The 26,034-nt window shown below is 45.2% G+C and overlaps 1 protein-coding gene across 11 annotated transcripts in view; it reads left to right on the top strand.

Annotated features, from left to right (window-relative positions):
* Positions 1 to 21,588, top strand: part of BCAS3 (BCAS3 microtubule associated cell migration factor) — a 535,871-nt gene extending 514,283 nt beyond the window's left edge. For 9 of the 11 annotated variants that reach the window (XM_053274527.1, XM_053274521.1, XM_053274516.1 and 6 more), the window contains one exon: positions 20,560 to 21,588. In XM_053274527.1, the coding sequence (XP_053130502.1) occupies positions 20,560 to 20,708 (149 nt within the window). In that variant the 3' untranslated portion in view covers positions 20,709 to 21,588. The remainder of the gene's footprint in view (positions 1 to 20,559) is intronic. The other 2 variants (XM_053274523.1, XM_053274526.1) reach the window with 1 other exon arrangement.
* The last annotated feature ends 4,446 nt before the right edge of the window (positions 21,589 to 26,034 follow it).

Raw genomic sequence — 26,034 nt, forward strand, 5'->3', positions numbered from 1 at the left:
GTCATGGCTGACTAGGGCTTGAGTCGCTGTGCTGAGCTTAAGTCTTTAGGCCTCCCCCCTCCCGCCCCCATGGATCTTGTCTTTTGTGCACATGTAGGGTCAATGTGTGTGCATGACCACCAAGGTGCCACGCAGTGCACAGCTGGCCATTTCACCCATTGCACCTGCTGAGGTCTATTTTGAACTGTTGATCATAGACTGTTGGAAGGAACCTTGCAGATCTTCTAGTCTGACCCCCAGCTCAGTGCAGGAATCGGCTACAGGTGGCCATCCAGCCTCTGTTTGAAAATCTCCAGTGAAGGAGAGCCCACCATGGCGCCATGCAGCCTGATAACATAAGAACAGCCTTGCTGCATCAGGCCCAAGGCCTCTCAATATCGGGTCCAGCATCCTGTTCCCCACAGTGGCCCACTGTCTGCCTCTGAAAAGCCCACAGGCAAGAGGGGCGGGTAGGCCCTCTCTACTGCTGCGGTCTCTCCCCTGCAACTGGGATTTAGAAGCATCTTGCCTCTGAGGCTGGAGGTGGCCAATAGCCACCAGACTAGTAGCCATTGATAGACCTGCCTGCCATGAATTGGTCCAAGCTCCTTTTAAAGCCATCCAAGCTGGTGGCCATCACCACTGCCCGTGGCAGAGAATTCCATAGCTTAATTACATCCTATGTGAAAAAGTACTTCCTTTTGTGGGTCCTAAATTTCCTGGCCTTCCGTTTCATCGCACGACCCCCGACTCTAGTGTTGTGAGAGAGGGATAAAAATTTATCCCCATTGAAAACATACTATAGTACCGTTACATTTTTCTAATAAACTGTCTATAAAAGAACAAACACCCTTGGTTTTTAATCAGTGAAGGGCAGACTATTGCAGGGTAAATGCATAAATCCTTCATCATATGCGGCAGTGCAGGGAGTGGGGTTCTTATCCTTGGTATGGGAATGGACTACCACCACCTTTGCAACCATAAAGGAGGAAACTTCACTTTTAAAAAAAGAAAAAAAGTAAGCTGAGATTCTCAGGCAGATAGATTCTGTGACGATGGTGAATATTCTGTAGCCATTATTATTATTATATTTACATTTATCTCCCGCTCTTCCTCCAAGGAGCCCAGCGCGAGAGCGGTGTACTACATACTTGAGTTTCTCTTTCACAACAACCCTGTGAAGTAGGCGAGGCTGAGAGAGAAGTGACTGGCCCAGAGTCACTCAGCAAGTCTCGTGGCTGAATGGGGATTTGAACTCGGGTCTCCCTGGTCCTAGTCCAGCACTCTAACCACTACACCATGCTGGCTCTCATTACCCCTTCCTCCTATACTCTTTTTGTGCTCCTGTGCAGTTGTGTCATATGCACGGCCCTGTCTTTTGGGTTGGGCAACTTAGCCTGCATCTGGGTGTCGGTAATAGCAAAATAACCATCTTTCTGTCTCCTCACTTCAGTAGCATTTTGGTTCTTTGTACTAGATGAGTACTTGGCTCTTGATTGCAAGGTTTCTAGCCAGTGCTTTCCCAGATTTCAGTGAATTAATGCCACACTTTTAAAAGATTTGGCCGTTAGAGCTTCAGAGGGAAACACCACCACCCGAATCTTCCTGTATGAGTCACAGATCTGGATGCACTTGCTGGTGATTTGGATAGAGGCGAGCCATGACCCATGCAGAGAAGCAACAGGCATGCTCCTGGGACAGCAGTCATTCTCTGATGTGCCTGTATGAGGAGTGATTGACTGATCCAGGCACAGAGGTGTCAGAATTACTCCCCACCCCCCGCAGAAAGTGATTGGAGGGAGGCAAGGCCAGAACAGTAACTCATTCAGAGACACAGCAGGCAGCTGCTAACTGCATTTCATTCCTTCGAGGACGCCTTTGGCATGGGTTTGGGGGGCTTTCTTTCCTGCGGTTTCCTGCGGTTTTCTCCGTTTCATCTTCCTCCCATTCTATCACGCCCCATGTCTGCTTTTTTAATGCCTTGGAAGTACAGCAATCCATATACCTGCCATCTGTAGTTATAAATGGTTTTCATCCTGCAAAGTCTATTAGAGAGCCTTTTGAAACTGGCGTCTTGTTCTGTTTGTCCCTTTGCAGTGCCGAGGTGAGGAAGCCTGTATTTTATACGACTCCCCATAAGCTCTCCGAAAGGAAACCAGTCATTCCTCGCTACAATCCCATTGCCAGCGAATGCATTTTTTTGGCTTCTGAAGGACTTCCAAATCTTTGGAATCTTGGCTATCGTCCATTTTTAAGCCTTCACAGTAGGGGAGAAGCGGCCACCTGCTCCCCTCATAGGCAGCCAAACGAGCGATTTCCTCTTCCAAGCTTCCGTTGAAGGCTAAAACATGCACAGTTTCAGAAAGGCGCTGTATTTTGCTGGAGTTCCTTCTGCGCTTTAAATTTGGCCTAGGAATGACAACAGCCATGCTAAAAATATTTCCAGAGGGAAGTTAAATCTGACATGAGCTCAAGAAGCTGCACGTCTCATTGTGTGTCCGAAACAAACATGTGTGCACACGCTCAAGGGGCACGTTCACAGTATGCATTTAAACTGGTTTGAAACTGGTTTCACTGCTATGGAGTCTGCAAAGGACACTGGTGATTTTTGTTGCTCCGTGAGAGTGTCAAGAGCCATAATTAACTTAAGGATTGGTTGCCACAAAGCATAGTGATGGCCACTAGCTTAGGGTTTATTTTATTTTATTTTATTTTATTTTATTTTATTTTATTTTATTTTTTGAAGGATTGGCTAAATTCATTGAGGAAGAAATCTTTGTCAGTGGCTACTAGCTACAATCATAATTAAATATATAAATAAATGGATCTTCCATATTCAGAGGCAGCAGTATACCTCTAAATATCAAGTGCTGGGGACAAACAGTGGAGGGGCCGTTCCGTTCATCTAGTTGGTCAACATCCAGTAAGGCAGTTCTAATTCATCCTGGTGGTTAGGAATTGAACCTGCATGTTCAGGTGCAGTCTACTTCTGAATACCAGTTGCTGGGGTCAAACAGGGAGAATGTTCACACCCTGTTTATGGGATTTTTGAAGGCATCTGGATACTGAATCAGATGGCCCTTGAGTCCATTTCAGCAGGACCCTTCTCATGGTGTTTGATGGAAAGAGCCCTAGTCCCTTTATCCAGACATTCTAAGGGGCATTTGGTCGGTAGCCAAAAAAGTTAAACAGACTTAAAGCTGGAATTTCCATTTGTAGTCTAGAAATACCCTAAGGGGGAAAAATCCTAGAGCTGAGTTATATGATTAGGAGATCATAACTTGAACTAGACTGCACCATTTTAAACTGCAGGTGGATTGCTCCTCCATATATTTTTTAAAAATGTATCTCTCTCTGTATAGAGGACCATTCATTCACATGACCACCTACTGTCTAAGAGAGACAATCCAGCAAGGGAACATACCATGGAATCCTCTGGGTCATGTAGCTCAACTCTGCCTCCATTTGGATCATCTCTATTTAACACAGATAGCTGCCTATTTTGAACAAGGCAGGCAGACATCCACAATATTCAAATATTAGCGGGTCAATCAGTACCAACCTGATTGTGGGACAAAAAGCACAGTGGATTAACATCTGTCATTCTGTCATTTAAAATGGGATCTTTTTTGCTTAAATCAGATTTTTAAAACTTTCAGCTACAATAGGTTAAACCAGGCAGTATTTTAAAAAGAAAGGAAGAAACCTGAATAATATAAACCAACATGCAAACGTGTGTTTATCATCTCCTAATGGTCGTATCAAAATGCATAATCTCCTGCAAAGGATGTTGAACGAAAGGATGCTTTTCTATCCTTTTCTATAATGGCGGCAGGGGGGTGGGATATCCAACTTCTGGGGTCAAGCATTATAAACATGATACTATAATTCTTGTCCGTATTTATTGTTGCAGCAGAGTATCAATATTTATGACCCTAACAATAGATAGCATGAACATTTTATTATTTTGTTGTGTGTGTGAGAGTGTGTGTGTGTGTGTGTGTGTGTGTGTGTGTGTGTTGCCCCTGCACTAATAGATCCCAGAGTGCTGAACACTATTGCAATAAAATACAATATTAAAATTAAGCATAAACCAAACAGAAACCAACTGCACAGCAGAAAAACAATAAAAACTCAGCAAAGCTAATAAAACTAGCTGAAAGGCAAAAGGATCAGCAATTTAAAGATCAGCTAATTGACAAGCTGAAAGATCTGAGCAAATAAAAAAGTCTTTGCCTGGCAGCAAAAAGACAACAGATTTGGTTTCAGGCAAGCTTGTCTGGGGAGGATACTCCAAGATTCGGAGCACCATGACCAGGAAGGCCCTTTCTGCAGCCCAAAGTATGAGTGCAAAGAAGGAGCTTTTAGCAGTGTGCTACCCAAAATTTCTTGCAAGGCCCTTGTTTATGCCTGTTCTGTCCTGGTTGCAGCCCTGATCAGCTGCAGTTCCAATACCATTTTGTGTTGGAAACATAGTCCTTCTTCTTGATATCTGTGACTTCAGCATACAGCCAATTGGATTTGATTATGTGACGATCTCTCTGAAAGCACACAAAGCAAATGCAGAGTGAGGCATCTTTGGGCATCTTTGGAGGCCTCACTCCAACTTTGGGCTGGAAACCAGGACGCACAGGAATTTCAAATCATTTCCTGTGGCTGTCACTCGCCTGATGGTCATGCAAGGGGAATCTTATTTTTCAAAGTTGTACAATGCATTGTTTATAGTTCCTTTAAAACACTGCCTCCCAGGAAAACGCCCATTGTGTGTACAAAATGGTTGACATCAAAATGTTTTTCAAAGCATTTTGCAATCAACGCTGGTGGGGTTTTTTCCCTCTTCCTTAACCAAACAAGAGTTTCTTTGATTATTATGATTTTTTTTTTAAAGTCAAATTTGGGATTCTGTTGTTCAGAGTGAGGAGGTCACAAGGCCCTAATGCATTTAGCATTGACTGCCCTCTCTTGTGCTGCTTCTATTAGTCAGTAATTTGATTTGTACCTATTCATTTGCAGTCCCTGCAGGAGCTCTGAGCTGGCCCTGCGTCTAATTGGTGCTGTCTCTATTTTAGCCTCATTAAATTAGCCCTGACTCCTGGCCACTTGGTGTCTGCGCTTGTCTGTCCATTTATACAACCTAATGTAACACAAAATTCATTACTGATCACATTACTTTCAACTCTGAAGCCAGCCTCATGATAAACATTTTCTTAACCCTTTTCTAGCCAGCGCCCGGAGGATAGAAATGCACTTTCCGGAGGACAGAGGCAGCAAGGGAGAAAATCAATAAGGATGATAAAGCAAAGTGGGACCCCATTTGTAGATTTGTCATTCTGCTTTGAGAAAAGGAAGAGATTGGGAAATGTGGATGCAATTGAATTGGAAGGGGGGTTGTTGTGCTTGTGTCTGTGAGTTCTTGGACCTATCGACAGCCCAGTAGTCGCAGTACTGGGAGCTGAAGCACATGTCTTAGCAGGATTGGGATTCTTAGTGAATGGTGTGAGGACCACTTGGAGAAAGGGGCAGTCCTTTCATGAGGCGAGGTGAGGCAGTCACCTCAAGCAGCAGATTGCTGGCACACTGTAGGGCATCAAGTTGTCCCCTGCTGCACCCACTGCCTCAGACAAAGAAAAGAGTGGTGTGGTGTGGAAGGCAGTATTTGGCACCCTGCTTCAGGCCCGCTGAGCTCTTTTGCCACCATTGCTCAGCAGTCCCGTACACTTCCACTCTCCCTGTCCTTAGGGTTGCCAACTCTCCAGGAATCGACATCTGTCTCCAGCTGATGATTGAAAGGAATCCTGGACACTTGAATGTCCAGGATATTTGAATGAAAAGGAACATAAGGGGCAAAACCTCTCCAGAAACAGCGGCAGGCAGAGTTGGCCAACCTACCTGTCCTGAATAAATAACTCCTTCCTGGTTTTGCCTGTTGGGCAAAGTTAGTGTGAGTTGCTAGAATGTCAGTCCTCAGGGTTCAGATCCCTCCCGAGGGCCTGAGTCTCCTGAATGACAAAGGGGCATACGGGGGCAGATGCATCTTGACTCCAGTGTGCCTGCATGTCAAGGAACACATATGAACACTGAGGGACGGATACAGATATTTATATACTGCTTTTCAACCACAGTTCCCAAAGTGGGTTGCATAAAAATAAATAAGAGAGAGAGAGAGAGAGAGCAGTGTATTGGGATTCCAGTGTTGACCATAGGCCAATTACATTCTCTCACATTGCTCCATAGGTAGTTGTAAGGAAAGAAGCAGAGCAGGAATAGAACAGGAATGTAATTATTAATCATAAGTAAGAATACGGCCCCGTGAGGTCCTGCTTGCCATTTCTCATATTGCAACTGCTGAGGCTTATTCTGAACAACTGAGAGGGAACGCTTGAGGGGCAACTCAAGGGGAGAGGAAAGACAGTTGGTGGAGGGAGAGAGAAAGAAAGATGTTTGGGGGACAGCTCAGCAGAGAGAGGAGGAGGTAGCCCCTCCAATGCTTGGGGGGGGTCTGCCCCCCTGTATTGTGAGATAGTGGTGGCTCTGCTAATATCGCTTTACTCGAAAGCACAAACAGGCTTCTAGCTTTCAAGTTGGTGGCAGGCAGGCTATTTCGGAGGAAATTAATACCGCATAAAGCAGATGGAGCAAAGCCTTCAGCAATGTGAAACAGTGGGGTGGGGAGGGCCTTGACTCGGGCAGGGGTGGTACAAAAGTACGCCTCAACAGGGCATCAACAACAGCTGTAGGGAGGGTACCCAGAGAACAAAGGATATCTGTGCGGATGGGTATTGTGTTGCCAATGGGTATTGAAAATGGTTCTTTCTCAAGGGGGGGGGGGGAGGTATACTCAGTAAAGCTGCTTGGAGGAAGCTCACACTGCAGTTCCCCTAAGCTTTGTTAGCCACTGAGTCAAGAAGTGGCCAGATAGGCAGCCCCCGGAGCTGGCTTTAGGAATGTGCGGTCCCTGTGTGACCGAGCAGGGTGCCATGCTTGGGCGGGGGGGGGGGTCACTGGAGGCAAAGTCTATCATAGTTGGCTTTTCACAAGCGGGGCGGGAGGACACCAGTTTTGACAGCAGCACGGGGAAGAGTCATTCCTTACTACTTGTTTCCAATGTGGTTTTATTTTCTCCACGAAAGGAAACTAACAGCATTGTTGGAGTTGTGTTTTGTTTGTCTCAGAGTTTGGGTTGGTTTTAGATGCAGGAGGTCCCTAGTTCAGTCCCTGGCATCTGGGGCTTAGGAACGCCCTTTTCGAATCCTGGAGAGGTGCTGCCAATCAGCGTAGACAATGCTGAGCTAGACGGTCCAAGATTCTGACTCGGTAGAAGGAAGCTTTATGTGTTCATAGGATTGTGTTCCAAAGCACAGTTGAAAAATACAGGATTTGCATGAAGAATGTCCCCAGTTCAATCCCTGGCACCGCGTCCAGGGGTAGAAAAACCCTTTTCTGCCTGACAGTCTGGGGAGCAGCTGCCAGTCAAAGTAGACAATACTGGGCTAGCTAGGCCAATGGCCTGACTTGGAAGGAAGCCGTTCCACCTTCCCTTGAATCCTGGAATTCTCAACCACTCAATGAAGCTGACTAGCAAACAAAAGGAAGTCCTTCTCTGCACAGAGTCTCGTTGACTTCTGGAATTCATTGCCATTTGATATTGTTTTGATTTTCTCCACTCCCTTCACTTCTTTCCTCCCCTTCTCAAATTTAGTGAAACTCTATTAGGGATCCTAATGAGATTCTCTCAGGATTATTCTGTGGAATTGTGGGTTTTGTTTTTTTACATCCATGTCCACATTACATTACATTTAAAAAATCCCGAAATAATTATCCCACCCTCGCCTTTGCCCGCATGTGGAGGAACATATGCAACAATAGAAGCTTCATTAACATTTACAGGAAAATGTCACTATTGGACCTGTGTTGAGCAAAGCTCTTTTTTTCACAAATTCTTCAGCTGTGTTACTGAGGCTAATTGCATTTTGAGTCGCAAATAAAAAACAGATGACCCTCAGGACGCTTGAGCAAGTCTCCCGCAAGTGAGAATTGCTCTGACGATCTGGGTAAACAGTGTCTCATCATTTAGCAGTTATTACAAGTAATGGCTTTCTAAGCACTTTGTTGGGGGTTCCTGTTGGCTCCGCATGGCTCAGGTTGAGAGCATATTCAGTGAAAACTCGCAGGCCTCTGGGCTCAAGACAAGACGTCTGGGGCTGGGCTCTGTGTCTATGTATTTCCTTTCTCTCTCTCTCTCTTCTGATGGAAACATTTCTTCCTACCAACCAGTCCTGTTTGTTTCTCATTCCTGTGATCTGGTAACCAAGTCCTATGAAGAACAGTTTAAGAACAGTTAAAGGAACGGGGCATGTTTAGCTGTTAAGCAGGGGAAGAGCAACTGACCCTATCCAGCCCAGCATCCCTCCAGTGGCTATTACTGGTGTCTGCCTTTGAGGCTGTTCTCACATGCAGCCTAACCCAGGCTAGGAAAGCCCAGCCTGGGTTAGGCTGTGCATGAAAACCGCCGAGATCGAGCCCAATCCCGGTAAACTAGCACCGCCTAGCCTGGCTTTTTAGCCTGGCTTTTTGCTGAGCTTAAGAGAGTAGGTGCTCCCTTAACCCGGGCTTCCTGCTCAAGTGTGAGTTCAGGCTCACCTGGGTACACCCCACCTTTACTCTGGAACTCTGTGTGTGTGTGTTTCACTGCTCACCCAATAGGAGGACCTGCTGACTGCCCCAGTAAAGGTCCTGGGACCAGCCATCCAGATCAGTCCGTTGCATTTCCTGGATAATATCTGTCCGAGAACACTTGAGCTAGACCCTGAGTAGAGAGTCCATCCAAAATAATTTCCATTGGCTTGAAATATCTTTGGATGCGTTCCCAGCCTCCTTTTCTTCAGGAATCAATGCTGGGGAGGGCGTAGTTAGCAAAGAAGCCTTTTCATGGTTACTCATATTATTTAGTTCTGTGATCCTGGACAGCTTGAAATGAATCTAATTGCTAAAATGTGGGATGCGGAGAAAGGAATGCCTTGGTTTTTCATTAACTCCTTGAAACCTTACACAGGGCAATTTTTCAGCCAGTTACGGTGTGTGGTTCAAACATTTGCCTGGCAACGTTCTAATGGGCTGCAGAGCCAGATGACTGAAGCCGTCCCATCAGTATTTGAAAGGTGTGACATAAAATAATGGTTTTGTTTAAACCAATCACTTGAGTTCCACATATTTCACAGGTAGTATTCTGGACTCCGCCACTTCAGACTGCAGGTAGGGAACTGTGTTTTTGACTGCTTCTCCACATTAAAAAACAACAACAACTGCATGCAGAAAAGTAGTCCAACAGGAAGAAAGGACTCCTGGTGCTAATTTACTACATGAAGGAAGCTTTTTTTAAAATGTAGGAGAGCATTTAAAATGCAGCATGATTAGAAATATCCTTTCAATTTAAAAAAAAGACCAGAGCTCCCCTACAATAGATCAATGGTATCAACAAATATGGTTCTTAGTGTTGATGGATAAATGAACAAATCCATACTTCTAGCAACCTTAGATTCTTCTACCAAAGGCTAGTTTCCATTCATCTCCTTTGTGAACAAAGATCCAGTGCTTACATATTTTCCTGTAAGACGCAAGTCGTTTTGGTTTGAACTAATTACTGTGAAATGTATTTTGTTGGTGTACTATGTCTGATGTCCCTAACAAAAGCCTTATTGGATCAGGCCAAGGTCTCTATAGTCCAGCACCCTGTTTTTCACAGTTTCTGAGGAGCGCACAAGCAGGAGATGAGGACATGCCCCTTCTTCTGCTGTTGCTCCCCTGCAAGTGAGATTCAGAGGCATCCTGTCTTTGAATTCAAAAATTCCACATAGCCATCATGACTACTATCCACTGATAGGCTTGTCCTTCATGAACCTATCTAACCCCCGCTTTAAAGCTACCTATGCTAGTGGCCATTGCCACATTTTGTGGCAGTGAGTTCCACAGATTAATGAAGTGCTGTGTGAAGACTGAGCGACCTGTTCTGTAACTTTCCTGCTGTGGAAAGGTCTCATGTTTTGTGGTATTCTTGCTTTCTGCGAACTTATTTGAAAAACGTTTCTCAATAAAAGTATAACATTTTTAAAAGCATAATCATACACACATAGAACCTGAATGGGTACAGACCTGGAACAGGTTTATCTATTGATTGTATAAACTGGCCCTAAATGTTAGGCAGGTGAAGTGTTAGCATTTCCAATAGATCAGTCATTCTTCATGTTTTGTTGCATGTTAGCAAAACCAGTAACCCAAAACCAAAAGATGCCTGTTAGCAAAACCAATAACCCAAACAACCTGAAAAGAAGGGTGGATTGGATCTTAGACATGAAAGAGATAGCTGTAAAATTTTGAGGTTAAGGCTTGTCTGAAATCCCTTGTTCAGCATATCAGCAAAATGATGCCCAGACCATGAGGTAATTGCCAGATTTATGAAGCTGACATCCATATAAGCCAGCTTTTCCACATTCAGTTTTCTTCCCTGGACACTTGAGTTGACAGTGTTAAAGGAATCTCTGCTGATCAGCTCACACTTGCAAGAGATCACAGGGGATCAAGGCTTGCCAGGAACATTTTTAGAAAACCTCACTTTGGTAGGGCCTTTCAGTTTACATGGTGGCAAGCAGTTATATTTGCAGATCAGGGTGCTTATCTCTGTGCCATCAACAGCTTCACCAGCTGGCTTCTGTAGAAAAGCACAGGAGCAAGCCAGGCTAGTTTTCTGGTCCATTGGCAACTGAGGCCTGAGCGCACACAGTCCATGGCATACCGTCCAGCACTTCTGAGATCAAAATCGGGATGCTCTTCTACACAGTACGTCTGGTCTTGCAGCAAAGGTTACCACAGGGCGGCTTAATTTCAGCCCTCCTGCAGATGTTGGCCTACAAATCCCATCATCCCTGACTACTGGCCACTGTGACTGGGGATGCTGGGTGCTGTAGTCCACAAACAGCTGGAGGGCCAAAGTTGAGCCGCCCTTGAGCAACCTCAACTTATCGGCTCGTAATGCATTGTTGAAATATTTTCGCCACCACTGACCCAGACTTTAAGGATATTTTGAAAGAACATTTAATCTCGCAAGGCAACTAATCACAGAATAGCTACAACTCCCGATAAGCTTCGCAATATTAACTCGCTGTATAAGTGGTGATGAGGGTGGGGTGGAAGGGAAACCTTGCGCTGACAATGTGTGCCCATATCTGTGCATTCACACATGCTCTAGACTCAAGCTGCATCGGTCTCCCAGATATCTGTCTCACAGATATTTATTTCCTAAAGACATTTTCCTCCAGAGGCAACACAGGTTAGAACTTTACCAAGGACCAGGACCAGAAAATAGCAGGGGACAGCTGGCACTGAGGTTACCGTCAAAATGGGAAGCAGATTTAGGTGGGAAATGAGGCGGACTTTTCTGATTGTAAGAGCAGCTTGACAGGGGAACAGTTTGTCTTGCATAGAGGTGGGCTTTTTCCCCCACTGGAGGTTTTCAAATAGAGGTTGACAGCTGCCTACAGTGAGCAGCAGGGTTGGACTAGAATACCCCCAAGGTCCCTTCCAGTTCTAAAATGCTGTGATTATTTGTCATTCAGGAGGTTAAATCCAAGCCTCAGCACACAAGATTCTGAGTTGAAACCTAGCAAAGCTGGTGTTGGAATAGGATTGTACTGATGATACTGGCGGCGGCGGCTGACCAGAAAATGATTCTTCCCTTCCCAATTATACCGCAACATAGATGTTGAAAGGGCTTGATCATGCCTATTGTGAAGAAAATTGTTTCTCTAAACACTTGCTTTTTTATCTGGTGTCCTTTTAACCTTCCAGAAATTGTGTTGAGTCAAACCTGGAGAGATTCCAACAGGCTGAGGGTTGCAGATTTTTGGACCAAGTTGTCTGTGCTTTAAAAAAAAAAAAAGTATTAACCAAAAAAAGCCTAAGCTTGATCTATTTTTGAAAAAGGAAACCAGCTAAGCTCTCATCTGAAACCACTGTTGTAGAGTTTCTGGAAGTAGATTTGGACCTCTCTGCCGGACCATTTTATTGCTCAGCGCATGGTTCGTTTATCTTAATGGAGCATTGAGACACGGGAGTGATGGAATGTGCATTGTAAGTTGGTTTTTGTTTTTACAACTCCGAGAGCAGCTCCCTCCCCTGAGGGGAATCTCTTACAGTGCTCACATATGGTCTCCCATTCAAATGTAAACCAGGTTGGACCCTACTTAGCAAAGGGGACCATTCATGCTTGCTACCAGAAGACCGGCTCTCCTCTCTAGACCAGATGGGAAGAGATCTCGAGAGTATTCCACCTGGTTATTTATTTATTTATTTATTATATGGCAGTGGAAAGACTGTTCCATTTTTGTGTAACAGTCAGCACCCGAATTTGTTTATTTTCCTTTTCCTCCCTGCTTTTTTCTTCCTGTTGTATTTTCTCTATTAGATTCTAAGCCAATGTAGGTTACTGACAGAAAATATTATGTTAGCAGAAAGACAGCATCTAGATGTAGCAAATAAATAAAATAGGCAGGCGGGCGGGCTGGCTCTGCTTCCCCATTATCACTACTGCTGACACCATCTGAGATCTCTCTTGAACGACGCCACTGGTGAGTAACTCAAAATCACTCAGCACAAGACTTTGAAAAGAAAAGGGAACATTAGTTGAGCTTCAGAAGCTTGGTGCTGTGGAAAATGACTGGCGTGTGAAAACGAGGTTACAATTAGTTCTTTCCACAAGCACTCTCCCATTCAGGCTGGGGTCAGTCCTTCTGCAGGCCAGGTGGTTGAGTCTAATGCGTCATGACAGGCTGAGATGATGAAGAAGAATTCTGGAATCCGAACTTGCGGCTGCCGCTGCTCCACTCTCCCCACTGACCTGTCGGCCTGCCTGCCATTGTATCATTTTGCCCGCCCAGCCTGCATCTCAGCAATAATTCCTGCATTCTCCTCCAGGGAGAGGAATGGATCATCTCTTCCAGCAAGTCCCATCTCACCCCCTTCCTTTCTCTTCCCATGGAGGATGTTTTGAAGCTCCTGCCTGAACGGCCCCTTCTATCAGGGAAAGCAAGAGAAAGGAAAAACTATTAGGAAGAATAATGCACTAGAGAGGAGATTCCACGGTTCGGAGAGGGCCACTACAGAGAGAGAGAGAGAGGCAGGGAGCATAAGCAAGAGGAAGGCAGCATAATTTATTAGCATTCCAGGCAACAGAGAGCTATATAGATTTGCTAGCAGGCCCCGGATTAATGTCCCGTATAAAAATGGTTTCACGTTTAGCAAGCCGCACAGGGGCTTCTGCACTTTCAAGAGCTCTGTGTAGTCTTTTGACAGCTCTTGGGGCTCTCCCCCCCACTTCCCAGACTTCTTTCTTTCTTTAGTCTCAATCAGAAAAACAACTTGACTTGGCGTGATGACTGATGCAGCTTGTTTTTTCTCCACGAAGATCATAAAATCAAGGAAGAAGAAAGATCCATCCAGGCCAGCATTTCTCAGATTTTTGTCCTAATCTAAGAAATTAATTTTCTGAGCTTTTGCAGATGAAGACAAACTGAGAGTTCAATTTTTTTTACCAATTGAATGGAGAGTTCAATTGGTAACAAATATCCTTTGTTTTCAGAATAAGGGGTTTTTCGGCTTGAACCAGGAACCACATGGCTAGAAGAACCTAGTGGGCTATCTGCGATACTGTGCTCAGGCCCCAGAGCCCTCTTTAGACACCGAGGGGGAAAGAGATGCACAGGACTAGCTCTTGTGATTGGCATGCAGTATCAGGCTTCTGTATTGGCCAGATCAGGTAGGAGCCAGGCCTTTGGCCCTTGTCTGACCAACCTCTGTCTGCTGAGCTCCAGCAACTCACTTCAGACAATCTGTGCTGGAGAACATCCATTCTAAATTCCCAGATATCTCTGTCCCTCGGGGTACTGGATCTCCTGGGGCTCCTGATAGAGCTCCTGGTGGAGTACAGCTAGATCCCAGGTAGGGTTGCCAATCCTCCAGGACTGACCTGGAGTCTCCAGGAATGGGCCTCAATCTCCAGGTGACACTTGAAAGCAACCCTGGAGATTTGAAGGACCAGATATTGTGAAAAAATAAAGGAAAAAATATTCTAGGAGGAAATCTCCAGGGATCACTTCCATGAGAGTGATATAGTCCCATATAGCAGGGGAATTCACTTGGTAGGTAATGGGGTTGTACTTGGTTTTTCTGAAGGCAGCAGAAATTTGGGTGGCAGTGGCCGGGAGATTCCCTATGTTGAGTGAAAGTCAGATGAAAAGTTGTACGGTATACATAGGGAGTACAAGTCATGTGCAGCATTTCGCAAATGAATATAAGCACACGCTTGTAACAAGTAGTTTATGTACCATGGATTACGGCCCAAGTCCCTCACTACTATGACATATTGCTTAAGGCTGGATTCCCCCCTTGAGATGCTGTGCACACTGCAGAGTGTCTTTGTGTTATGCTGCCATAGACATGCAGGTGCACTAGAGACAGGATACATCCACTCACCTGGGGATTTAATTTCTAGACTCTGGTCCTGGGGGAGAGCTGAATCCTGAACTCTAGCAACTCACGTGGAAAAAAATGAACAAGGCAAAACTGCCTCCAAGAGGCAAAAACAGGGACAGTGATTTGTCAGGGATAGGTTCCAGAAAATAGCAACTGTCCCTGGTAAATAGGGACAGCTGGGCCCTGTGGCCACATACAGCAGAATGAGGCAGTAAAAGGGGCTACAGCTCTTCAGACTGCAGGGGAAAGTGGGGACTCATTTATCAGGCCTAATAGTGCGTCAGAATGTGATGGATTTTCACCTTGTACACATCCACTTTTGATGGTTTATTTCTTTCATTCTTCCCCGCCCCCCGCTTTTTTGTCATACTTTTTCCCCTAAATGAACTCAGCCCTCTATTTATCCACAGAACAGGCGCAGCTGCCGCTGCCACCGCTTCCAAACCCAGCCACCCCCCAGCGCCTCAGCCCCAAGCTAGTGGGAGCACCTCTAGGGCTGAGAAGGTAATTCCTGTAAATACCAAAACCCACCCACCTCTAGCACTCTTTCCTCCAAGAAGTCCAAAGGATGTTCGTCCAACCAAGGTAAGTATCATCATCCCCATTTAAAGATGATGTGAGAGGAGATGCAGGCAAGTTCCACTGTGACCAGAATCATACCAGGTGGATTAATCTCTTCTTCAATACTTCTCTCCTCCCATCTCCTTCTGGGTCTGAGGGTCCTAAAGGCTCTTTGAGGCCAGCTCTGAGGTACATTCAGGGCTGGACTGCATTCACAGCACATGCAGGGCTGGTTTATTCAGGGCCCCAGCATCGAAGTCCAATACTGGTGAGACACCTCCTTGCTTAACAGACCTCCCAGGTCTGTTCTACTCATAGACTACTAGAAACATCCATCCATCCCTTTCACACATTCTGTGATTGTTCCTGCTACTTGTGACCTTCAAACTCTGAAGGGTTGTCAGAAATGTAGGGATCCATTTATTTAATGCTGCTCCATATTAAATATGTATCCCTGAAAGCAGAAAACTAGAACAGCTTTTCCATGCTAGTTTTCTACTTTCAGGGAGTTCCTTTAAATCTTGGGGTGCGTTGAAAAATGGGATTCTCCCACCTGTAGACTGAAGTGGTCCAGTCCATTATCCCACCTCAGGACTCTGCCACTGCATTTCTTTCTCATATTGTATGTGTAGATCCAGCCTTGAGTTGTCACTTGAGTTTGCCTAGAGCTAATTTCAAAGAGAATATGGGGTTTGTCCTCAGGTGAAACTCGAGGAGTTCTGACAAGAGAAATTTCTAAGGGGAATCCTTCAGATATGCATCTTTCACTCACTGATCTTCCTTTAGCTGTCTTCTCACTGTGCTGGAGTCTCCGACTGCTTGACTGTCTCTGTTTCCCCACATGCAGTTTGATCCCGTTGCCATACATCATCTGAAGCAGATGTGTTTTTCTGGGCTAAGTAGCACGCCATCTGACTTAATAGCTGCTTTCCAAAGCGATGTTGTGTGTAGCAACTACTCAAACAGCTGCCAGGTACAAGTTGCACTTTAATCTGTTTCAGTGCCCTTGTGTTGGTGCTGTTTCTTGTCATTCTCGTCTTGGAAGCTGAGCGGGATGGTTCTTCTTCCTTTTTTTTTTTTTTGAAATTTAATTTTTATTAATTTTTAACAATATTCATAACATCCATAATAAACACAATTGGACTTCCCGTGCACCTCTTTTCGTTAAATAAAAACTATAAAGTTTACCTTATAATATTAATTTAAAAAACACAAATTTAAAACTTAAAGAAAAAAGAAAAAACCATTAGTCTACCCAACCTGCATTTCAGACTTCAAATCCAGCTGTAAGATCCATATTAGGAAAATAATTCTTTAAGTACAACAAAAAAGGTTTCCAATCTTCCCTGAAATGTTCTAAGCTTTGATCTTTTATCAGTGTTGTACGTTTTGCCATCTCTGCATATTCCAAAGTTTTTATCAGCCAATCTTCTTTTGAAGGCAATTCATTGGGATAGTTCTTCTTCCTTGACGGCTCTTCCTGCATGCTTTGGTCAGGTGTTCTGTGGCAGTTACTAAGAATTCCCAGTATTGATCTACCTGCTCCAAAAATACTTCTGAGAAACCTTGTTGTCTGGTGTGATGGGATGGGTCAAAAGAGGTCGAGAGCAAAACGTGTACATCAGTTGTTGAGCCACAAAGGAAAATGCTCCTTAACCAGGGCCAAAGGGAGTGGATCCACAAGTAGACTGCTTGATCCATGATGGCAGGATCATGCCATCCTGATGGGCAAATAAAGCTTGTCCAAGTGGTGACAGATTCTGAGGACCAACAAGGGATGACTCTCGCTTCATGTCCTGCTTCTGAGCTTCCCAAGTGACCTGGCTACCCTGCCCACTTCTCCAGAAAGAATGCTAATATAGATGAACTCTTCGTCTGATCCAACAGGACCTTTTCTTAAATGTTTGTTTGTTTGTTTGTTTGTTTGTTTGTTTGTTTGTTTGTTTAATTTATATACTGCCCTTCCCAAAATGGCTCAGGGCAGTTTACAACAAAATCAAAACAAAACAATTAAAATCCAAACCAAATAAAAAAATTAAAATCATTTAAACAATTAAAATCATTTAAAACCAACATTAAAATTTAAAACCATAGGTCTAATTAAAAGCCTGGGTGGATAAATGTGTCTTCAGTGCCTTTTAAAAAGTTGCCAGAGATGGGGAGGCTCTTATTTCAACAGGGAGCGCATTACAAAGTCTAGGGGCAGCAATGGAAAAGGCCCCTTCCTGAGTAGCCGCCAGATGAACCTCTCCAGATGATCTTAGCAGGCGGTGAGGCTAAACATGAAGAAGACTTTCTCTTAAGTACCCAGAGCCTAAGCTGTTTAGGGCTTTATAGGTAATGACCAGCACCTTGTATTTTGCCTGGAAACATATCAGCAGCCAGTGTAGTTCTTTCAACACACGGAGTAATATGGTCTCTCCTAAATGACCCAGAGACCAATTGTTATGAAGGAGCTCATATAGGACCTGATCCAGGCTTGGTAGAACCCAGCTTTCTCGTTTCAGCCAGCCAGGTGCCCTAGGAAGTTCCCCAAGCAGGCCATGAAGGTAACAGCCTTCCCATGGGATGAAGACACAGGTTTAATGTCAACTGCATCCCTAAGAAAAGTCCTGAGGTCACATTTGTCCAATAGTCTGAATCCAGAAGTGGCCACCAGATTTATCTGGGCACTTGCACATAGACAGGGAATAAAGATGTTAGTATTTCTCTATTCTTTATTCCCAATATCTGGTGATGAAGTGTACCACCTCTGAATATGAAGGTTCCATTTAGCTACCATGACTAATAGCTGACAATAGACCTCTTCCTTCTCCATAAATATGTCTAATCTTTTCTTAAAGCCACCAAAACTACTGGCCATCCCCACAGCTTGCAGCAATGAATTCCATCAGCTAATGAAACATTCTATGAAGGACTTTCTTTTTCCTGTCCTTTGGCTTGTACCAGTCAGTTGACTCCATTTTCTGGCCTGATGAAAGAGGGCGAACATGCTAGAATTCATGGATGCCTATTCCCACGTTTCTTGGTGTAAATAGGTCCTCTGATGTATGTGGCTTTCTCGTCCTCAAAAACTGCATTCCACAGTTCTTCTGATACATGGAAAAAAGACAAGCCAAAGAACCAGTGATTCCGCAGAATCGTATGCCAAAATATCTCCACATCAGGACACTTTTCAGCCCAGAGAGCCTTTGGCGAGCTGGTGGCTCATCAGTCTTTATGGAGGAACAATGTTCAGGAAATATTGACATCTACTTCCTACCCCCAGCAGCCAACATTTCTTTTCCTTTAAAAAGCAGAAATGCAACATTGGCTTGAAAATCAATAATAGTTCTAAAAGAAAGCAATGGGTAACCTCATAAGGAGTTCAGAAGCCAAAACGTTGTTGTTTGGGTGGAGTGTCGCCCGCATTCTGTCTTCCTGCTGACGGCTACCCATGGAGTGACGTGAGATATTTAACCAAAGCCAGCTGTGTGTGAGGGGGAGATAAAAGGACAAGAATCAGACAGGATAAAACCAGCATTAGTGTGGGATATGCCGCTCATTTCAGAGTTAAATTGCTATTTTTTTACTTCCTGATGGGAGAATAAGCACCATGGTAGGAAAACAAAGAGGTTTTTTAGGTGCTTCTTTTTTATAAAGACATGTATCTTCCATAAGGAAACATTGGTATTTCTGCAGTAAACAAACTCATAGCACTCAGAGTTGTTTGTGGATTAGCCGATTTCCCATCGGTCAGTGGTTGCCAGACTATGTTGTTGGGAAACTCTAAGGTCCCTTGGAACCTTATCTGGCGTTCTTCAATATGAAGATCAGTAATGGCAGACAAGCATCCCTAAAAGTCAGCTTGCCCATTGACACTGATCTCCATCCATAGAGAAAGGTGGAGTGAGTTTCCAGGATACATTCTCAGTTCAGGAGGGATAAAAATGAAGCCTAGCATGTTTAGCTCGTGCCCAACATGAAGTCTCCAAGAACATTGCCCATAATCCTCTGCAACACTGAGGGCTTCCCTGGCAGACCCGCAGAGGCTCCTCAGCAGGCAAGTCTACACTGGAAGGGTTTTGTCAAGGTAGAATGTTTGAAAACCTCTTCCAGAGGTCATAGCCGAACCTGTCAGTGCCTCAGGCCTTTAACCACACCATCCGTTTAACTGCTAAAGTTGGCTTCACCCCAGAAGGTCCTTGGGAACTACAATTCTGCAACTCTGAAGTGGCTTGAGTTAAATGTTGTTAGTTGTTACTCCATCAGCTTTCACACTAGGCCAGTTCACACATTTACCTATTCGAAGATTCTCTGCAGAGTGGAAGAATGGCTGCATGGCCCTTCACCACCCCACACACATCTAACGCAGGTACATGTGTGAACCATCCCACTGACTAGCTGGAATCATCCTCATAATACTTGGCATTTATGAGAGGAGAGCTGGTCTTAACAATCAAGAGTGGTCCCCTTTGCTAAGCAGGGCCCTCCTTGATTTGCATTTGGATGGGCAACAACATGCGAGTGCAGTAAGAGATTCCCCTTAGGGGATGGGGCCACAGCTCTGTGAAAGAGCCTCTGCTTAGCATGGCAGAAGGTCCCAGATTCAGTCCCTGGTGGCCTCTCCAGGTAGGACTAGGAGAAACTCCTGCCTGAAACCTTGGAGAGCTGCTGCCAGTCAGTGTGGACAGTCCTGAGCTAGATGGACCAAGGTCCTGACTCGGTATAAGGCAACTTCCTATGTTCCTATCTGCATAGTGTTTTCAAGTGTTTGAAGTGCTTCCTATACTTTATCTGGTTATGAGTATTTTGGGGACCACCGTATTTTCTTTTTTCTGTGAAAGCCACTTTGAGAACTTCTTTGTTGCAAAGCAATTATTTTATTTTATTTTATTATACCATTTTCCAAAAAAATGTTCCCAAAGTGATTTATAAAGCAAAAGATAATGGGAAAAATAGTTGGCCATGGGCTGAGAAGGCAAACAGGCACCACAAACATCGAGTGGTCTTGGGCTGACTAACAGGCATATGGACGCTTTTTTGTTTTGTTTTATGAAACATAATTGATTTTATGAAATCAAGCTGCTACTAAGCATCGTACTTAAAATTATTTACTAAATACTTTTGATTTAAAGATATGAATACTTGAATTTAGTGTTGAGCGTATTCTAGACAGATATGACTTCTGTTTGTAGGCAGTCATGTTCTGAATCAGCATTCTGTTCACCCACCATGGTGCTATAAAATCTGGAGAAAGCCAACATCTGGAATAGTGATAAAAGTTTAAGGGGTCCAGCCCCCTTATAATTTAGTCACGGCCCTTTAGCTTAAGGCTACGTGCAGCAAAAAAAAGGGAATGGGGTGTCCCGTGATTGGCAGCTGTTATGAAGCCTTCTGATTGGTCAAGCCTGGTATAAATACACCTCAGCACACTTATGAACCCACATAGCTTTCTCTCCCCATTTTCTGATCCAAAATATTAACCAGGGCAGTACTTTTCTCTTTCCACTGCAGAGCTACAGCGAGAAGGAAGCATCGAGACACTCAGTAACAGTTCAGGCTCCACCAGCGGAAGCATTCCACGGACCTTCGATGGCTACCGATCACCTCTTCCAACTAATGAGAGCCAACCGTTGAGCCTCTTTCCTACAGGCTTCCCTTAGATGAGTCCCAAACACCCCAGGAGAAAAACCAGACCAGCGGGCAGTGGCAACCTAATGCTCCACATCAACTCTTGATGTATATTTAACTCAACAATTGGCTCAAACGCTGGATGGTTCTCATTACCCTAACAAACATTGACAACGAGCCAGCTTCCAACCCTTCCAGAACTATATGAACAAAATACCGAATTTGTTATACTGTGCAATATGAATGAAGAGGCTCTCTTTAATCCTAATGGCTTTCTGCTTCCCCCTCACTCTCAAATACAGGGAGGTGGCAGTTTTAAAATAAGTATTTTAAGGAACATTTTGCTCTCTTAATTATAACCTACTTTTTAATTCATGTTACAGAAAGGCCTGGTCTGTAAACCTGAATCCATTGCTAATCTTTTTGTAACAAAGCTGCTACCCATATTTGGGAACCTGCATAATTTTTTGGAGGAGAACTGGGCCTGTAGGCAAGGCCATAAGCATGTAATTATTTACCCAAAAAAATTCTGAAGAATTGACAGACAAATGAATGGGAAGGAAGAACTTGAGGGCTGGCTCCAAATGTGACTGTGGTTCGTTTCCAACATCGTTGCTCTTGTTTTTTCTTCGTCCTCCTTCCCCTCAGATATTAAATTAATGCCAGGAGTATTACAAGCAAGAGTCATTTAGGTTTTTTATTTTATGTTCTCTCTCTCACTCTCTCTGTTTTATTTTATTTTTTATTTTTTGGTCCTTAGGAAGAACATTCTTTGATGGTTCCATGTATTTTAGAAATATACTTAATCTGACTAACTCAAATCTCTCTCATTGTGCTATAATGTTCATTGGAACTCCTCATATCTGTCCAAAACATGCATGTGATCTTGAATAAATCTCTATGATGAAAGGATCTCCTTTGCATTCTGTGTCTGGGTGAGATTTGCAGAGTCTGTGAACTAGTAAGATATTGCTGTATTTGACAGAGAGAGAGAGAGAGAGAGAATGAATACACATTGGCCCCAAGGATGGAACTAGACGTACGTGTGTGTGTGTTTTATATATCACTTTTCCACATGTACCCAAAGTGGTGTACAGTCCCATAAAGGAACCATTAAAATGCAATCAATTATGAATAAAATACAGCAAAAACAAAACCAGTTAAACAATACAAAAAAAGAAGTAAAACCAGCAGCAGAGACATATCTACAGGAGAGACTGCTTGTCTGAACAAGAATACTTTTGTTTGATGAAATACAGACAATGAGGGGTCCTGTCGGGTCTCAGAGGGGATGGAGGTTCCAGAATCTGGCGACTGTTCCAGAAAAAACATGATTGGAGCATGATCTGTCTCAGGTCACTGCTAACCACATTTCCGAAAGAGGTGGGACCCAAAGCAGTGATGCGGCTGACCATCTACGTTTTCAGGCAGATTTGTGTGGATAAGGCAGCCCTTACGGTGCCCAGGTCCTAAAACCGCTTAAGAGAAGCCCTGCTAGTTCAGTTCAAAGGTTCACAAGCAGGTCCGGAAGGCCTGGTCACCATCAGGTATTCTGACCATAGAGCTTCCATCTAGCCATTATAGACCTCTTCCCTCAACGTACCTCATCCTCCTTTAAAGCCTTCGGCAGCAGAGGCCAACCCAGGGCTGCTGCTGAAAAGAATAACCTCGTGTCGTGATGAGCCACATGACACCTTGTATTTCCCCATCTCTCCTAGAAACATCATGACATGGGTAAGCATGCCTGAGGAGGAGGACTAACACGGGACTGCCTTTTTTTGTCCAGAGCAACCCCATCCTGCCCATAACATCCAGTTCTGTTATAAGAATGAATTTGACTGGAAGAATTTGATTCCTCCCCCCCCCGCCTCCACGCCATTACAGAGGCTGGTTTGTAGCAAGGGGCTCCCCATTTAATCATCACAAACTTTATTTGTTAGCCACCCCATAACAAATGGCCCTCTCTGGGAAGCTTACAACGCATTTAAAAGACCAAGAGAGACATGATAGCAGTCTTCATAGAATGGAAAGCCCATCACATAGAAGATGGGACAGACTTGTTCTGGGCACTTGTGAGGACTGGACTAGAGCCTATAGGTTGACATTACAAGGAAGCAAATGCAGGCTAGACATCAGGGAGGATTTCCTGACCATTAGAGATGCTGCATCACAGAACAGCCTGCCTTGTATGGCAATGCGCTCTCCATTGCTGAAGGGTTTCAAGTGCTCTGGACAGCCATCTGTCAGGCATGTGGTAGCAAATTCCTTCACTGAGCGGAAGGGTTAGTCTAGAAGACTCTAGGGTTCCAGCTCTAAAATGCTATGATTTTATGTACAGAGGGCTCAGTGGCCAAACACATACTCTGCATGCAGAACGTCCCAGGTTCAGTCTCTGACACCTCCAGTTAAGATAGCAGATGAGGAGGAAATCTCTACCTGAGCTGGTTACTGCCAGACAACGCAGTTTGTGCTAGGCTGGATGGGCTGATGGTTTGATACAGTATAGGACAGCTGCTTATGTGGCTCGCCCTCAGGTTCCACCCACACACCAATCTCCCCAACCCTGGTAGCACCTCCGCTGTAAACCAAAAACCTACCTAGATAACCATCCAGGAGACATCCATGCCTCCTGAGTCATCAGCCTTTCTGAGTTGGTTGAAACATGAGGGCTAGCAAGCACCACACCTGGGTAGCCATGCATCCTCCACAACACAGTGGCTACTGAACTCCAGCAGAATCCCATATGTGCCAGAAAGAATCCCCATTGGCTTCTACTTGAAGCCTCTGCTACCTGCATCCCTGGCAGTCGGTCAAACAAGCCCTTGTGTGCCTGGTCATTCCTGCTCACAGGAGACTTTCTACACCTCACACCGACACAGACTGTTTCTACAAAGAGCCATGACAAGTTTCATTTTGGTTTAATCAAGTCCCAGCTGGCCAGCTCTGATGCTCTGGAGGGGCTAGGGCTCTCCAAACAAATAATTCTCAGTACCAACATAAACTACCATTCCCAGAGTTCTTGGGGAGGAAACCATGACTGCCAGAGTCCTTTCAGGAGGGGAAAGCAGGGCAATTGCCCCAGTTCCCACACATGGAGGGCCCCATCCAAAGTATGTTTCAGTATTTGAAACGATCAGCTCAATCCTTTTCATTCAAGGCAGTAAAATGAATCAGTTAAGAAATAGTCCCAAGATCAGTATTTTGGGTTACTACATTGGCACATGATGGGAGTGGCTGACGTACTGTGCAATATGACACACATGGCGGGACGGGATGTTTGTGCAGTTGCACAAGAGCCCTGTTACCTAAGCACAAAAATAGTGCAAATGGAGTGTATATACAAACGCCGTGCTATCATAAGAACAGCCCTGCTGGATCAGGCCCAAGGCCTATCTAGTCCAGCATCCTGTTTCCCACGGAGGCCCACCAGACACCTCTGAGAAGCCCACAGGCAAGAGACAAAGGCATTCCACTTCCTGCTGTTGCTCCCCTGCAACTGGTATACAGAGGCAGCCTGCCTCTGAGACTGGAGATGGCCTATAGTCTTCAAGACTAGTAGTCATTGATAGCCCTGTCCTCCATGAATTTGTCTAAACCCCTGTCAAAGCCATCCCAGCTGGTGGCCATCACTACATCCCACAGCAGAGAATTCCACTTATTAATTCTTCACTGCGTGAAAAAGGTACTTCCTTGACAGTCGTGTTGCGCAACTCCAAGTTTTCCGTGCTTGTGCAGCTGCACTCTTGCGCAATAGCGCAAGTGTTATGGTCCACCACTTGGGTAACATTTCACAGTACCAGTGGCCTAGTGAGGGGAGAAGGGGTCTGTGTTCAAGCACTAAACAGGGGCACCCTCCCTCCCCCATAGTGTCATACAAGCACAAACTCCCCACTCATCTGTGCTGCCTGACTCCCCTTCTCCCCTCACTGCCACATGCCCTGCCACACTCACCAGGATCCCAAGCCCATGTCAGAGTTTGCCCTAACACCGACTCTGAACCTGAAGGAGGGCAGGTAGAACTATCCTCAGAGGAAGAGTTGCAGTCTTAGAAATCAACGCCAATAAATCAACCACAAGACCCCCCTCTGAAGGTTCCTCTGGGAGGATGGAAACTCACACACCCAGCCCATCATCAGAAACTCTGGAGTCAGTAGAGCACTCCCCCATCACAGACTTCAGTGACAGATCTTGGGGAGGAGACCCTTTGCACAGAGCCACAAGAAGCAGTCAGACCCACACCTGGTCTCAAGGTTCTCCAGGCCCTAGCAGTTCTCCTCCAAGTCTGCATCTGAAAGACACCACAAGCTCAGGGAGGCCCTTCAAGACAAAACAGACACACACACATACTACGTGGCCAGACACCTGACAGACAATGGGACTACTCGGGAGGAGAAGTAAGAACAACTTCCAGTGACTTGGGAGTAAAGCTTGGTTTGCTCCAGAAAAAGGTGGGGCTCTCCAGACCCTTTATAAACAAGTTCCTGAACTACCACCAGAGCTGCAGATAACAGCTCTCACTAAGCACCATGCTCAGTCAAGCGCCAGCCTAGTACATTATTTTCAGTGTGAGCTTCTGAACTGCTGAAGGCTGCTGGAGCCCTCCTCCCTGTATGAGAACCCAGACAGACCTGCTGTGGTTTCCTGAACTTGCCTATGATCTCCTAGCTTGCTGGCTGGTGCTGCCTCCTGGTGAGTCCCAGCTGGACCTCACACTGTGGCTGCTTACAATGTCCTGCTTCCATTGGACCCAGAAGCCTGCTGGGAATTAGACTGCGCATGTGCCCTGTGTCCCTGGCTCCCTGATGAAAGGCTGGCCTTGGGAGCCAACAGGAGGTGGCTTATGGAGACGTGAGTGTCTGGCCTGCTGGATGGGGAGAGCTGAGGGCCGACTCCCACTGCTTGGGAATTGGTGGGCAGAAGCAGTGAGTGGCTGGTAGGGATGTGCACAGAACCAGTTCTGAGGCCTTTATGGACCTCTGCACTGATTCAAATGGTGACCGGTTCTGCCGGTTCGAAAGCGGGGGGCCTGCTTTAAGGGCGAGGGAAGGTGCACTTACCCCTCCCGCCACTCTTTCCACACCAGCGCTCTGGTTATCTAAAGTCCCTTGGGGTGGCAGCATACCTCCCTGGGAATTAGACTGTGCATGTGCCCTGTGACTCCATCAGGATGCATGCATGCCCTCATTCCCAGCAGGCTCCCTGAAGAAAGGATGGCCTTGTCTGGCTGGCTAGTTGAGGGGGGAGGTGAGTGAGGTGGCTCGTGTTCCTTGAACACGTCTGCCCAATTATAGGTCTGCCCCTGTGCAGTATGTTGGCTAAAGAGAAGAAAGTGGGTGCTCAAATGAACATTCTGCCCCC

This window comes from Hemicordylus capensis, chromosome 12 (assembly GCF_027244095.1).
Source record: "Hemicordylus capensis ecotype Gifberg chromosome 12, rHemCap1.1.pri, whole genome shotgun sequence".
Taxonomy (NCBI): domain Eukaryota; kingdom Metazoa; phylum Chordata; class Lepidosauria; order Squamata; family Cordylidae; genus Hemicordylus; species Hemicordylus capensis.